Below are 14,154 nucleotides of genomic sequence, written 5' to 3' on the forward strand. Positions count from 1 at the left end.
ATTCTATCAAAAAAATCTTAATTTGTGTTCCGAAGATGAAAGAAGGTCTTACGGGTTTTACGGGTTTTGAGGGTGAGTAATTAATGACAGAATTTTCATTTTTGGGTGAACGATCCCTTTAATGCTTTTAATGCTTTTTTACATAATCGCAATAATGAAAAGTTCCGAATAATTCTGAAGAATACTTCCATGGGATTTTTCATCTGTTTCATCACTTAAAGAAATCAGACTGTTCAAATCCCTAACCCTAGGTACGAGCAATGGTGATGCTTGCAATGACAAACACTACTAGTGAATGATTCCTAAAGCAAAGATACACTTCCGGTTCACTACTTTGCCTCTGGGTTTGTGTATACACAGTCTAGCTCTGAATTCGGTCACTGTTGACAAAAGGCATGAATGCTCATGGAATGGCAGCAGAACTACAAAAGATGGTTGTGTGAACAGACAGAAAAAGAATGCAGAATAGATGTGGCAAGAGGATTGACGACTGATTTCTGCATGACGCACATCCTATCATACGGTTTTAAGAGGAAGACGAAGCAGAGAAGAAAAAAAAAAAGTGTAGATTACAGGTTGATTTAGTTTGTAAGTTTAAGGCCTGGTTTCACAGACAGGGCTTAGACTAAACCAGGATTAGGTCTTAGTTCAATTAGGACATTTAAGTAATTTTTATAAACATGCCTTAGAAAAAAACATTACTAGTGTCCATCTTGAGACAAAATAAAGGCATTGATATATTTTAAGATCAATCAGTGCAAGTTTCTTTCAGTTGAAACAGCTCAGAATTAAGTTTTAGTCTGGGACTAGGCTTAAGCCTTGTCTGTGAAACCCGGGGTATATGTTTGGAGTATAAGTTTGGACTAATCGGACAACATTAGTTTTTCTAAACAACTTTTGAGCGACAATTATTAACATAAGACGTCTGTCATTGCATGTACTGATTTGAAATGGGATTTTTTATTTTTTTATCATTGTATTTATCACTACGGTGGGTAACACTTTATTTTAAGGACCTGTTCTCACTATTAACTAGTTCCTTAGCATGCATATTACTATCATACTGGCTGTTTTAGTACTTAAAGCACATACTAATGCCTTATTCTGCATGACCACGTTTTAGATCCCTTAATCCTACTGCTTTTACATGATGCTTACATAATCGCAATAATGAAAAGTTCCGAATAATTCTGAAGAATACTTCCATGGGATTTTTTGTTCAAATTTTTTGTTGACTGTTCAAATCCCTAACCATAGGTACGAGCAATGGTGATGCTTGCAATGACAAACACTACTAGTGAATGATTCCTAAAGCAGAGATACACTTCCGGTTCACTACTTTGCCTCTGGGTTTGTGTATACACAGTCTAGCTCTGAATTCGGTCACTGTTGACAAAAGGCATGAATGCTCATGGAATGGCAGCAGAACTACAAAAGATGGTTGTGTGAACAGACAGAAAAAGAATGCAGAATAGATGTGGCAAGAGGATTGACGACTGATTTCTGCATGACGCACATCCTATCATACGGTTTTAAGAGGAAGACGAAGCAGAGAAGAAAAAAAAAAAGTGTAGATTACAGGTTGATTTAGTTTGTAAGTTTAAGGCCTGGTTTCACAGACAGGGCTAATCCTATTAATCCTACCTCATATCTAAACTTAACTGCCTTAGTAACTTTTATTAAGCAGCAAATTAAAAGTTTATTGAGGCAAAAGTTAATAGTGAGAATTGGTCCCCAAACTGAACTGTGATCTTAAGGTGGGAATGTCTTTTATCTGGATGTGGCTGTTAAATGCTTGCAAGCCAAGTACAGCACACCACTCTGCATGAAAGTCTCAGTCAGCTAACAGTAAGGAAAAACGCTGTAAAACTAACATCCCCCAACTCTGCAAACACTACCAAAAAAAAAAAAAAATTATGCAAGCACAATACACAAAACATCATCATCATCACTCCTCACCCAGGGCGCATTTCTGTCTGCACTGTTGTTGGTCACTAAGGACAGTGTATAAAGAGAGTGTGTCCCCATGCAAGCACACGTATGTTTGCATGGCCTGAATCATCAAGCTTCCACAGTATAATGCAAGGCTAAGTCTGTAGGCCTGTGCTTCATTTGAAAGCAAGAATGCAGTGAGTAGCTAATTCTGCACAGCCCAGATTCACTCTCTGATCACGCAAATCTGCAAGCTGTCCATCAACAGGCTGCAGTGGCCAGACAATTTGTCAACATTGTAGGCTGAGGGCTGCGCTTGTGAGTATGTGAGCGGATCTTGAAAGTGTCTCACCTCTGAAGTTGTTTTGAGCTTCAGACTCAGAGCTTCAGAGTTGTGGTGCACTCCGTGACAAATACCAGCTTTTCTGATTTGTTTGTTTAAACAGGTTTCCTTTAATTTCCTATTGAGGTACAAGGTATGGCTTTAGTCTTTTCCCAAGTGTGACTAAAATCATCAAGTAACATACCATTCTGAAAAATGTAAAAAAAAAAAAAAAAAATTTTTTTTGCCCACTAACATCCACAAAAGACCGATTACTGGAGTATGTTTTACAGTTTTTCTACATTTTAGCGTTTGATTCAATTTGTTAGGCTACTTGCCGTTTCTTTGTAATTTTTTGTGAATTTACTAGCAGTTTCTGACACCATTTTTTATTATTTGAACATGTAATGTGTGTCAAATGGACACTATTGTAAAATGTTACAGCAATTCTCCCACGAAAATCTGCATTTTTACTGAATATTCCTGAGTGATTGTTTGCTGCTTGAGGCTTTTAGGTCCTGAGAGATCTGGCCCTCCATGACACGGATACAAGAAAGCAACCTGTTGACAGCTGTGAATTCAAAAGGAGAACCTGTTTGCTCTGTGCATTAAGTGCACTTGCAAATGGTCCCTGGTGCAACTGGCTAAAAACAAACGCAAACACTCTCCACGTGCTTTTGTTGACACTCACGCGCTTTTGCACCGTATCTGCGCGTGGAGGATAGGTCCGTCTCCACGTGGCCGGATTTTTTCCCCTAATTTCACTGTTCACTAATTTTACAGCTTGTTCCTAGGAGTGGCAAACAGTGAAGACCTCTGTCTAGTAGAGCTTTGTGTTTGCAACAGTGGTGGTGTGTGACTTTAAAGCGCAAATAAAATAAAATCACCAGGAACTGACGGGTCCCTGAGGTAAATTAGCTCAAGCAGGATAGTGCATATTACGTTTTGATTTTTGCTAATGTATCAGCTCTAGTAAATAAGCCACCACGTTGAAGTCTATCTACAAAAAAAATCTGTAACTCGGTGTTTTGTATCTTAAACTTAGATACTATTTCCATAATTATAGCCTATGTCTAAACTGTGCAAATTGATGTCAAGTAGGTGCATTGATCTATCTATCTATCTATCTATCTATCGCATATTCACTTATTCGGTTGTACAGTCGTAGCTCGAGTCGCGAGTGTCGGCTACAAGAGTGCAAAACGAGGGGATTAAAGAAAAGACACGGTAATAATTGCATTCACTTTCCCCGACGTATGCAAAGTTAGGAAGAAGTCGAAGCTCATCAATAAACTATCTAGGAGGTGAATGAGAGCCCCTGAGAACCACCGCGTCCCTGACTGTGTCACAAAAAGGAGACAAACGACACTGCCGAGGAGTAAAAAGAAGCCTCAGTGGAAACGGATAATAAACAGTTCTGCCCCTGTTCAGGCCCTGCAGAGTTTCTGTCTTACTCCTCCAAATGTTTCCACAATTAGCTCTTCTAATCTGTGTTTTGGTCTTTTCCGATTATACTCAATAATCCGCTTTAAAATATTCATTTTTGAATGTAGGCTACTCTGTTTTTTTTTTAGTATTATTCGAAAGTTGCAAAGACACTGCACTGCATACTAACCCAGTTTTATTGTTCCAAATGGTCGACAAAAAGAATGCCCTAAACTTTGTAATTGTGCCCTGGCTGTTGATTCCTCCTTTAGATAACTTGTAAATCCTCTCCGTGTTAATGAGGTGTATTTAGGATGTGGTCTAATTCAGGGGGCATCACCCTCCAGGCCATACAACCCCAGCGCATCACACGGACCCTGAGATAGCAATTTTACACGCAAAGCAATTAGCCCAATTGGGATTAGTAACTGCTAATAAGAAGTCGGAAAAGTAATCCCTAATCTCGAAGCTGTTTCGCTCTTGGGTAAAGTGGTCGCTGTGTCTTCTGGAAACTTTTTAGAAAAGGAGAACGTGGGGAGGGAATGGGCCTGACGTCATTCTTTTTTGGCCACTAACATCCACAGACTACCAGAGGGTTAAATGCATGTGCCCACTGTGCTTTATTTTCCTAAAGTCACATGGTGGCGGTGGCACCGATGTTTGTGCCCATCATCGCTGCTTGCAGCTATATTTTCATTTATGACTCTTTAAACCAGCATAACATTTGTAAGACAGTCAACGCTTGAAAATAAAAAAAATAAAAAATTTTATATAGAAAATTCGATAGGAGTTGAAATATCAATGAAGGAATTTTATTTCACAATTTACAGGGTATCTGCAGAATTTAAAAAAATCAGTTTAAGACTTTTTGTGACCCTTTTTAAGACAAAATACAAATGAATAACGTATGAACAGGGTATGGCAATGTCTATGGTAAAATATTAAACTGTAAAATGACAGATTTACAGTTCAAATACAGGTTTTCACAAAAGAAAAAATCTCATAATATGATAAACACCACATTTCAGCCTCTAAACCATTAAGAAAATGGATGAGTCAAACATGTACATTATTATATTATTTTAAAACATGAGCAATATCACATGAGTAGCAGTGCGATATGGCTGTATATTGGCACGGTTGTGATTTGGCCGTATGTAATCACAGCGTGCCGATAATACAGCCATATCTCACGGCTGAGAGTGTGATATTGTGTTTATGCAACAGTTCGACGGCACAAGTGTGTAAATACATAAGAAACAATAACGGAGTGTCTTTAAAAACCCTTTTGTGCAGAACTACTTCCGCCACAGATTCAAATCTCAGTTTGACAGTTTAACAGCTGAGCTCAAGCCTCTGTTACTAATTCGAGAACATCACTTTAGAACTAGTAACGAAGGAACGTTGAGTTGCTTCATGTCAAAAAGCTTTCAAAAGCTGTTGTTGAAAGTAAAAAGAACTTCCTTGTTTACAACCCTGTTTCAATATAAAAGTCTTTACTGCAGACTCACTCAGAAAAACAGTCTAATGGGGGAATAATGTTACTAAAATCACCCTCACAACATTACCCAATACTAAATACTATTATAAAATACTACTATTATTTATATAAAATATTATTTATTGAATAATTATATTCAATAAAGAACAACAACAGCCATCATAAAAGTTGCTAGGCAATTCAGTCAAAAGTAAAAAGGCAAAACTATTTATAGCAAATTATAGCTCATGTATAACCACAATAGAGACAGAGCCAGCGGCAAATTCCAGACGAGCTGGCCGAGGTGAGGCTGCTCTCAGCGGGTTCATGAGCGCTGAACGGCCGCTGACGCCCTGGAGCTCACATCTCCAAAAACGAAGCAAATTTTCAAATAGATGTTATCTTTATTAACTAACTGCATATTTGAAGTCTAAACAAGTACATTCTCGCCTAAAACACTCTTAAAACTAAAACACACACACACACAAAAAAAACATATTTATAAAATTGTAGTGGATTTGGGCGTCTGCCATGACACTCGCTGTGAGAAATACTGCAAGCGGAGTGATATAAACGGTGAAACGGTTCGCGTTCCAATATCAATAGAATATCGCACTCCTCTCAGCCAATCAGATTCGAGGACCAGAAAAAACTGTTGTATAAAAATGTCTTAATTGTTTAGATTTGTAGAAGGTAGTGTTTATTTTGTCAGCTATTTTTAATTTAGCCTTAGTCCTGTGTCAAATGTAACTTATAGTTTTCATCATATTTAGTCAACTTGTCCTTAGTTTTAGTCGACTAAATGTCTGAGAATTTTAGTCTAGTTTTAGACTAACGTACATATTTTAGTCATACTGTATAATGGTTAAAATGATGAAGAAAAAAAATTATTTTGCTCAATTTTAATTGCAATGATTGTTGTCATTTGGGAAATTTATTTTTACATTTCATCAGAAGTTGCTCTTTCACCAATAAGCACAAATCTATAGAATACCGACTCGTATGCATGGTTTATTTTACCTCATCTAACATTAGTGTACAGATTTATAACAGGATATCAATTAGAGGCTAAATAAACACCAAAGATTTCAGATATACACTCGCCCTGTCTACGTGATGAAAACTGGTGTAACAAAAACCTACTCTCAAATATCATAACAGAGAAATTTCTAATAGTAATTCCAATAATTCCAAATTGCATTAATGTTTCTCTTTTAAAACAACGGCAAAAAGACGTATTGCTGCACAGAGGTTGCGTAAGTAACGTTACAATTGGCAACCACTATCGCAAACAATACAGTCGAGATCCATGTCAGAACACAGACTGGCTGAATGACACTTTCATTTAAGCAAAATACCTTAAATAGAGATCCCTGAACTCCAGCTTACTTGTACAGTACTGTATATTGGTGTTTTCAGATCACGGCGCCTCCGCAGAGAGAGCGCGTGTGAATGGTTGACAGATTGCATGAAGTAAAAAGCTGGGCAGAGTACGTATCCATTTAACAGAAAAGTTCTGATTGGGGGATTTGAGGTCTTGATATCTGGCAACTGCAAACATGAACGCTCACGTAACAGTCTTGTACAGCAGTCTGAAATATTTTGGCTCCACTTTTTTCAACAAAAATAAAATATTTTGTTAAAGTTTTTGTTCTTTTAACTACATTTTAGTCTCGTCTTTTTTCGTCAATGATATTGCATGTTCATTTAGTCTCAGTTATCGTTTAATGACCTTATTATTGTCTCGTCCTCGTCTCGTTTTCGTCAGGGGAAACACCTCGTTGATGAACATTCTTCGTCATAGTTTTCGTTAACGAAATTAACACTAGTAGAAGGCACATTAGATTCTTTCACATTTACAACTCTGTGTTTTTTCTGTGTAAAAATATGGGTCGATTTTCACATTGTACTGAACAAAAACAGTAGAAGGGCTTACAGAAAGGGCAAATCACTGATCTGTATGATCAGTGATGCAAATTATTTTTCAGCCACTTGGTGAGTCTATTGAAACAGCAGAAATACAGTGGTTTTCCCCGGTAACGGCTGTACACAAAGCAGCGTTGCACTCATAAATGCTGCTTTATCATGCATTATTGGAAAGATGAAATGAAAATGCCATTAAAGTTTTTCCTGAAGACAGTCAGTTCCCTTCAGATGTACATTCATACAAAAACACTGCGCCGCGTTTTGACTTTGAAACGTACAGCTCATATTTATTCAATTAAATTACAGCGATTCTTGTCTTTCCGTCCCCAAATTTAAGACCTTTTGAAATTACAGTTAAGACTTTTCTTATACAAAGTAAGGTATATAAGACTTTTATGGCCTTAAATTTAATACAACTAAATTGAAGAGTTTTTAAGGACCTGCGGGAACCCTGTATTAAAGATAGCCCGTCAGGCAGGGCGGTGATACATTTTGGTAGCCCGAGTGGAAAACACAATAGCCAGGGACGTCGGGGCTAGCAATTTTGCAAGCCCTGCATATCATGCTAAAGATTTTTTCTAGCGGCCTGGTCAGGTTAGCAGTTCAGACTTCCCATTCCAAATGGTGGTCCAATCTCTGTTGGACCACATGAGACAGACTTTAAACGTTTAAACTGACAAGGCCTAAAAGTGAACAGACACCTATTTAGCTCTTCAGGGAACAGTTATTTAGTGGTAAGTGACATTTATAACCAAAATGCTTGCAGCAAAAAACCCTTAAGTGTACAGAGAGTTTGTTTGTTTAATTTTGTGAATAACAGATGGCAATAGCTTCTGCGCTCTTACCTCCCAGTCTAGGTAATCACCAACATCCTCAAAGTTGGTGAGCAGAGACACTGAGCAGAAGAGGCGCGGCAGCTCGTCCCTCGTCATGGGGGGAAAGCGACTGTCTTTAAGGGCACTGTGAAGAGGACATGAAGGCAAGATTTACAATTAAAAAAGTCTACTAGGGTAGACAGCCAATCTCAGTGAACAAGTACTTATGAGTATGAATGCCTACACACATTCATCTAGGGATCAGTCAGAATGACTAGTTGCCTAACAACCTAGTGAAGCTGACTACTGAGTTTATCTAGATTCATAGGCACAAAAAACGGGCAGACACAGGAGAGGAGGTGATAATGTCTCAGAAAGAGAAGACTCCATAAGGAAAATCCATCACCAAAGAAAGATCAACAGTGAGAGGAGGAATAAGAATGTGGGTTTCCTTTGGCAACTTTTCTGTCAGTAACGATACTAGCGTTTCTGTAGTATGGGTAGCTGATTCAATCCAGTTCCCAAGAGCTGTGATACTAACAGGAGACTGCGTTCAAATGTGAACACCAATGCATTTCTTGGTAAAAATGGCCATCTTGCAAGCTATTAATGAATACACAGCCAGTTTTGTGTGGCTGCCAACCAAACAAAATATTAGAAATCAATGGAATCTAGTGTCTAGCTCCAAAAGGTTTATTCAAAAATGGCAACACATTAATAACATTATAATGGTTTATCATGGAACATCTGGACCATGGTTGACAGTTTTGTTTTTGTTTTGTTTTTGTTTTGTTTTTGTTTTGTTTTTGCTCAAATATCGGAATTGATATTGACGATTGTGAAATTTCACTGGAATATAAATTTTTATTTTGTAACATTTACAGCAAAATAACATTATTCATATAATGATATAATTCATGGTTTATTCAAAAATGGCAACACATTAATAACATTATAATGGTTTATCATGGAACATCTGGACCATGGTTGACAGTTTTGTTTTTGTTTTGTTTTTGTTTTGTTTTTGCTCAAATATCGGAATTGATATTGACGATTGTGAAATTTCACTGGAATATAAATTTTTATTTTGTAACATTTACAGCAAAATAACATTATTCATATAATGATATAATTCATATAATGATGCTCTGTCATGTTTGTGCGTTGATCATCAATCTTAGAATGGCATGAGGCATAGGTGTTTTCTGCCAGTGGGTATCAACCCTAAATAACAAATGAACGAAGGTCAACATCATTATAGCATTTTTTGAGATTAGTGGATGATTTTGGGAACAAAATGAACTAAACTTAACTAGCCACTCTAAAAAGGCATTTACGTGTTTTACCACCCGCAGGGACCCGATGTGAGATTTACCAATCAGAGAGGCTCCCGAATGTCAATCAGTTTTTTAATTGGTTAAAGTTTAAAGAAGAATATCTCATGTTTTTCTATGGGTGCTCTGCCATTCCTCAGGGAACCATGGGATCAGGATCGATGGCATGATGGTGACTAAATGAAGACAATTTTTTATTTTTATTTTTAAGGTTTTCAAATACATTGCTAAGAGCTGTGCCAAAACGCACCTACTTTCAAATCAATTGCTCTGTACTCCATGTAGCCGTCCTGATGAACATATACCATGATAACATTTCCCAGAAGTCCACTGTTGCTTGTGTTTTTCTCCACTACTTCATTTACCATGAGAAGCTGATTAAAGCTTGACTATTCCTCCATCAGTGTGTGCACTGAACATGATAAGTTCTTGGTAAGGTTTGTTAGCTCTTGGCACGTTTAGGCATATTCAGGAAGTAGGCATGCAGGATATAAAAACAAAACATTCCTTCATGAATGACTGACCAAAAATATCCAACAGGGCTTGGAAAAATATGGGGAAAAAATTCTAAGAATTTGAGAATTGCATTGAGAATACTGACTTGCACTTGACTGGAATAACCATGCATTTTTGTGATTGGATCTAGTCACTCTAAATTAGGGATGGGCAACTGGTGGCCAGTACCATATTATAGCCTACTCTGGTCAATTTTGATACATCTGAGAAGCAAGATTATGTAAGATGTTAATTCTAACCCAAACCAGGAGAAGTCGCTAGTTCCTGCCTCTCACCGTGATCACCGTAGTAATTACAGCATAGTAGGATGTGTGCGCTAATGTGAACAATCCCGAAAATGAGCAAAAAGAAAAGACAAATTGACTACGAAAATCGTGTTTTCCAGTCGAGATGGAAAACAAAATATATTTTTACCGAGTTCAAGGGGGCCCCCATGTGCTTAGTTTGTTTGGAAACAAAATCTGTGATAAGTCGCCATTACACCACTGTATGAAAAATACATCGGTGATGCCAGAGTTGCTCTCATCTCAGATTTAAAAGGTAAATTATATCATCAGCAAAACCTTTTTGCCAAATGCATGATGGTGCAAGAATCATTACTAAATGATTCACTAAAGGCATCTTATGTGGTTTCACTTGTGCTTACGAAAGCGAAAAAGACGTTATATCAGAGGGCGAAATTATAAAGCAGTGCACGATTGAGATGGCTAAAGCATTTGGATATGAGAAAATGGCCAAGAACTTTGAATCTGTATCCTTGTCACACCGAACAGTAGCATGTCGAATTTCTGACATCCAATGTCAAATCCAAGAAAAGTCGAAACACACAATCAACAATTGCAGATACTTTTCTCTTACGCTGGATGAAAGCACAGATGCGACAGATGTCAGTCAGCTCCTGATCTTTGCAAGAGTGATCACAGAGAACTTTGATATTCAAGAGGAGCTGTTAAACTTGTCTTCATTACATAGCACCACAAAGGGAGAGGATATTTTCAAAGCTGTTAAGAATCCGGTACGGGAGTATGGCGGCTTTGCTAAACTGTCTGCTTTTGTTACTGACGGAGCACCATTAATGCAAGGAACAAAATCTGGACTCGCTGGGCTTCTTAGGAAGAGTGATGATAACTGTCCAGTACTGCACTGCATAATATATCAGGTTAATAGGCTTATTTGTATTTCAATGTAACTTACCTAAAATAAACTTATGTTACGTGATCAGTAACAAATATTATTTGCTACAGGAGGCCCTGTGTGCAAAGACTCTGGACTTCGGCCATGTCATGAATGTAATGATGAAAGTCACTAATCTTATTCGAGGTGGAAACAGGGTGCTCAATCACAGAAAGTTTGTTGTCTTTTTGGATGAAGTCAGTGCTGCTTATGGGGATTTACTGATGCATCAGATGGATGAGCCTTTGGAAGAGTCTGGAAAGATTATTTGCACTGCACAACGATATCCTTTTGTTTCTGGAGGACAATGTTAAGTCGGACACAAGCACTTACTGCTGCAAACAACGGGATCCAGAATTTCTTTGTGACATGGCCTTCCTTACTGAATAATCTGAACACACCGTTACAAGGATGGGTCCAAACGGTTTCAGACATCTATGTGCAAATGAACGCTTTCCAACGCAAATGTAACCTTTTTCACAACGGATTTTCATCCGATTCCGTAAATTTGACACACTTCCCTGTCTGCAAGGAGATGCGCGAAGATGCTCCGGAGTGCAAGGTTTTTTTTTTGCCAAGTATAGAAAATAAATCGGAAGTCTGCAAGAGCGATTCAAAATTCGCTCCCAGGACTTTCACGACATGCAGGACTTTCCTGAACGCAGCTGTCAGTGAGCAGCCTGGAACTCTGCGAGCTTCAGTCTGACCCCTTCTTTCAGGCAAAGCGTAATGAGAGGGGGCTTGAATTTTGGAAACTACTACCCGAGTCCTGTTTTCCCCTCAGAGATTTTGCACTGTTAATGCACAGCATGTTTGGCAGCACTTACATCTGTGAAAGTAGTTTATCAACAATGAAGCCCATTAAATCGAAAGAGAGAAACAGGCTGACAGATGACACTCTCTTTCAGCTACTGCAAGTTGGCTGTACAAACTTTGAGATTTACATTGAATCAATTGTGCATCAACAGGAGAGGCCACAAGTTTCTCATTGAGATGTCTTTTTGAAAGTGTGAATGTTGTCTGAACTGAAAGATAAATGCATGTGTCTGTGGGGGTAGAATGCTATGGATATTTAGCACTGAATTGTTATATTCAGTAAGAGATATCTTTAATAGTAATATGTGGAATTTGGTATGTATATTTAATATGTTTTTGAATAAGCACTTTCAGGTTATTAGGGCTGCCCTCGACTAAAGATTTTTCTGGTCGACTAGTAGTCGTTCATTTTAAGCATTGGTCGACTAATTGCACTTTTATTAATAAATCATTTAAATCATGCTAATGAGCCTTTAATACCACAAAATCCAGCCGTTAACGATCGGTTCGTCACAGACTGCATTACCGCACTACTTCCTGTTGTTTTTTTTGTTTCTGCGACTAAGCGACTAAGACAATTTTGGTCGACCAAGCCTCTTCTCGTCGACTAAAGGTTAGTCGACTATTAGGGGGCAGCCCTACAGGTTATGTTGAGAAAGTTCTGTAGGCTACTAATCAGAAATAGGACCACTGGCAAATTTACAGGCAATGCAATTTAAATGTTTACATTTGCTTGTCGATGAAGTTGTCCATTTGAATTAGCATAATTGCGATTTTAAAGTTAAAACCTGAAAAAACGCACACATTGGATTAATTGTACATTGATTTCCCTCAATCAAGAAAATATTAAGGAAGACGTTGTAAAATGTTTGAGTGTGAATTAGAAATCTGGCCCCTTGGTATAAATGACAAAAATTTTCTGGCCCTCATCAAAGTTGCCCATCCCTGCTCTAAATAAAAATATCTAAATACTATCCAGATATGAATTGGATGTTAATGCTAGGTGACATGCATTAGCTTGTGCAGGGCTCGTTATAATATACGATAATATATAATATATAATATACAAGTTCTGATTGGCCAATCGATGTCATGTAGTTCGTACATTCTTATTATTATAGAGAATTTCAATATTTAATTTGCATGTTTTACATACAACAACATTATTAATCTAAAGACGATGGTGGTTTTACAGAGGGGATGTTTTTTGTCATTTGTTTCACAAAGGGGGATGTCATCCCCCTCAAATCGAGCCCTGCAAAAAATTCAGTGAGTGATAATGTTGATAACGGCAGTGCTGGCTTCATCATGTAAGCAGCAACCATGTCAAACAATGCAACTAACTTAAGTGGACCTCAGGAAAATAATGTGCACTTTTGCACTTTATTTGTGGCCTCTGGACAATAAATTAATGTGAGCTTTTTTGGACCATTTTTCGTGTGCGGATCTTATTTGTTTTTGTTTTTATCTTTGAGGATCTACACACTGCCAGAAGTTCATGTAGTTATTTAATTGAGACTTGTGTCTGGCACTATGCTTCTCCAGTCTCTTCATTTGTATTCTCTTTGGCGTTGCAGCCCCACCCTTGGATTTGGTCGGTGACATTATGTCCACCTTTGCAGAAATCAGGGGCCTTACAGATATCCAGGCACACACCCGTTTTTTACCGATGAGGATATAGAACATATACTTTTTCTGGACTCTGGACCCACAGATTTACCAATCTCTATGGATGAGGACTATATGAAGAAATTGAAGTTTCTATATATGAAAGAGATTCGATTACAGCTACACGGTACAACCCTGAGCGAATATGTGCGAGCGAAGAGAATTCCTAGAGGTTTGCACAACCAGAATGTATCGACTTTAGGTCGTAATGATGAGGACTTCTGTACCAAATGGTGCGAAATTCTCAACAAAGCTTCTTTGGAACTAATGGTTTTGATCATTGAATACACTCAACAAGAACGGTTTAAAATTATGCAGGAAACCACTGATCTTAAAGAAAAGATGATTTTGTCTGTTGATTCTTTTATACTACTATCGATTGAAGTTGCCTCTAATTTTAAAGGGAAAGAGCACAGACAAAGCCTTAGTTTGTTTATATGAAGAGATTTATTTGATTTGTGTTACTTATTTATTTGATTTGGGGCTTGTTTTGTTATTTACATTTACATTATATTTAAATTTTGTTATTTAGCAAACGCTTTTATCCAAAGCGATTAACAAATGAGGACAATAGAAGCAATCAAAACCAACAAAAGAGCAATAATATGCAAGTGCTATATTAGTATATTATTATAGTGTTATATTTCAATTTCACAAAGAAACGTGCAGCATTTTGTCCAAGCAATAATAAAAGGACACATTTAATTTATAATTCGTCTTAAATCTCATTTTGTAAAAAAAACAAAC

General features: G+C 37.6%; 1 protein-coding gene across 3 annotated transcripts in view; it reads right to left on the reverse strand.

Moving 5' to 3' along the window:
• The window catches only part of LOC107715796 (AMME syndrome candidate gene 1 protein-like), a 30,232-nt gene that overhangs the window by 8,180 nt on the left and 7,898 nt on the right, over positions 1 to 14,154 (reverse strand). For all 3 annotated transcript variants that reach the window (XM_016522000.1, XM_016522007.1, XM_016522016.1), the window contains exon 3: positions 7,931 to 8,045. In XM_016522000.1, the coding sequence (XP_016377486.1) occupies positions 7,931 to 8,045 (115 nt within the window). The remainder of the gene's footprint in view (positions 1 to 7,930; positions 8,046 to 14,154) is intronic.

The sequence above is a fragment of the Sinocyclocheilus rhinocerous genome, unplaced genomic scaffold, assembly GCF_001515625.1.
Source record: "Sinocyclocheilus rhinocerous isolate Xijiao unplaced genomic scaffold, SAMN03320098_v1.1 scaffold1967, whole genome shotgun sequence".
Classification (NCBI taxonomy): domain Eukaryota; kingdom Metazoa; phylum Chordata; class Actinopteri; order Cypriniformes; family Cyprinidae; genus Sinocyclocheilus; species Sinocyclocheilus rhinocerous.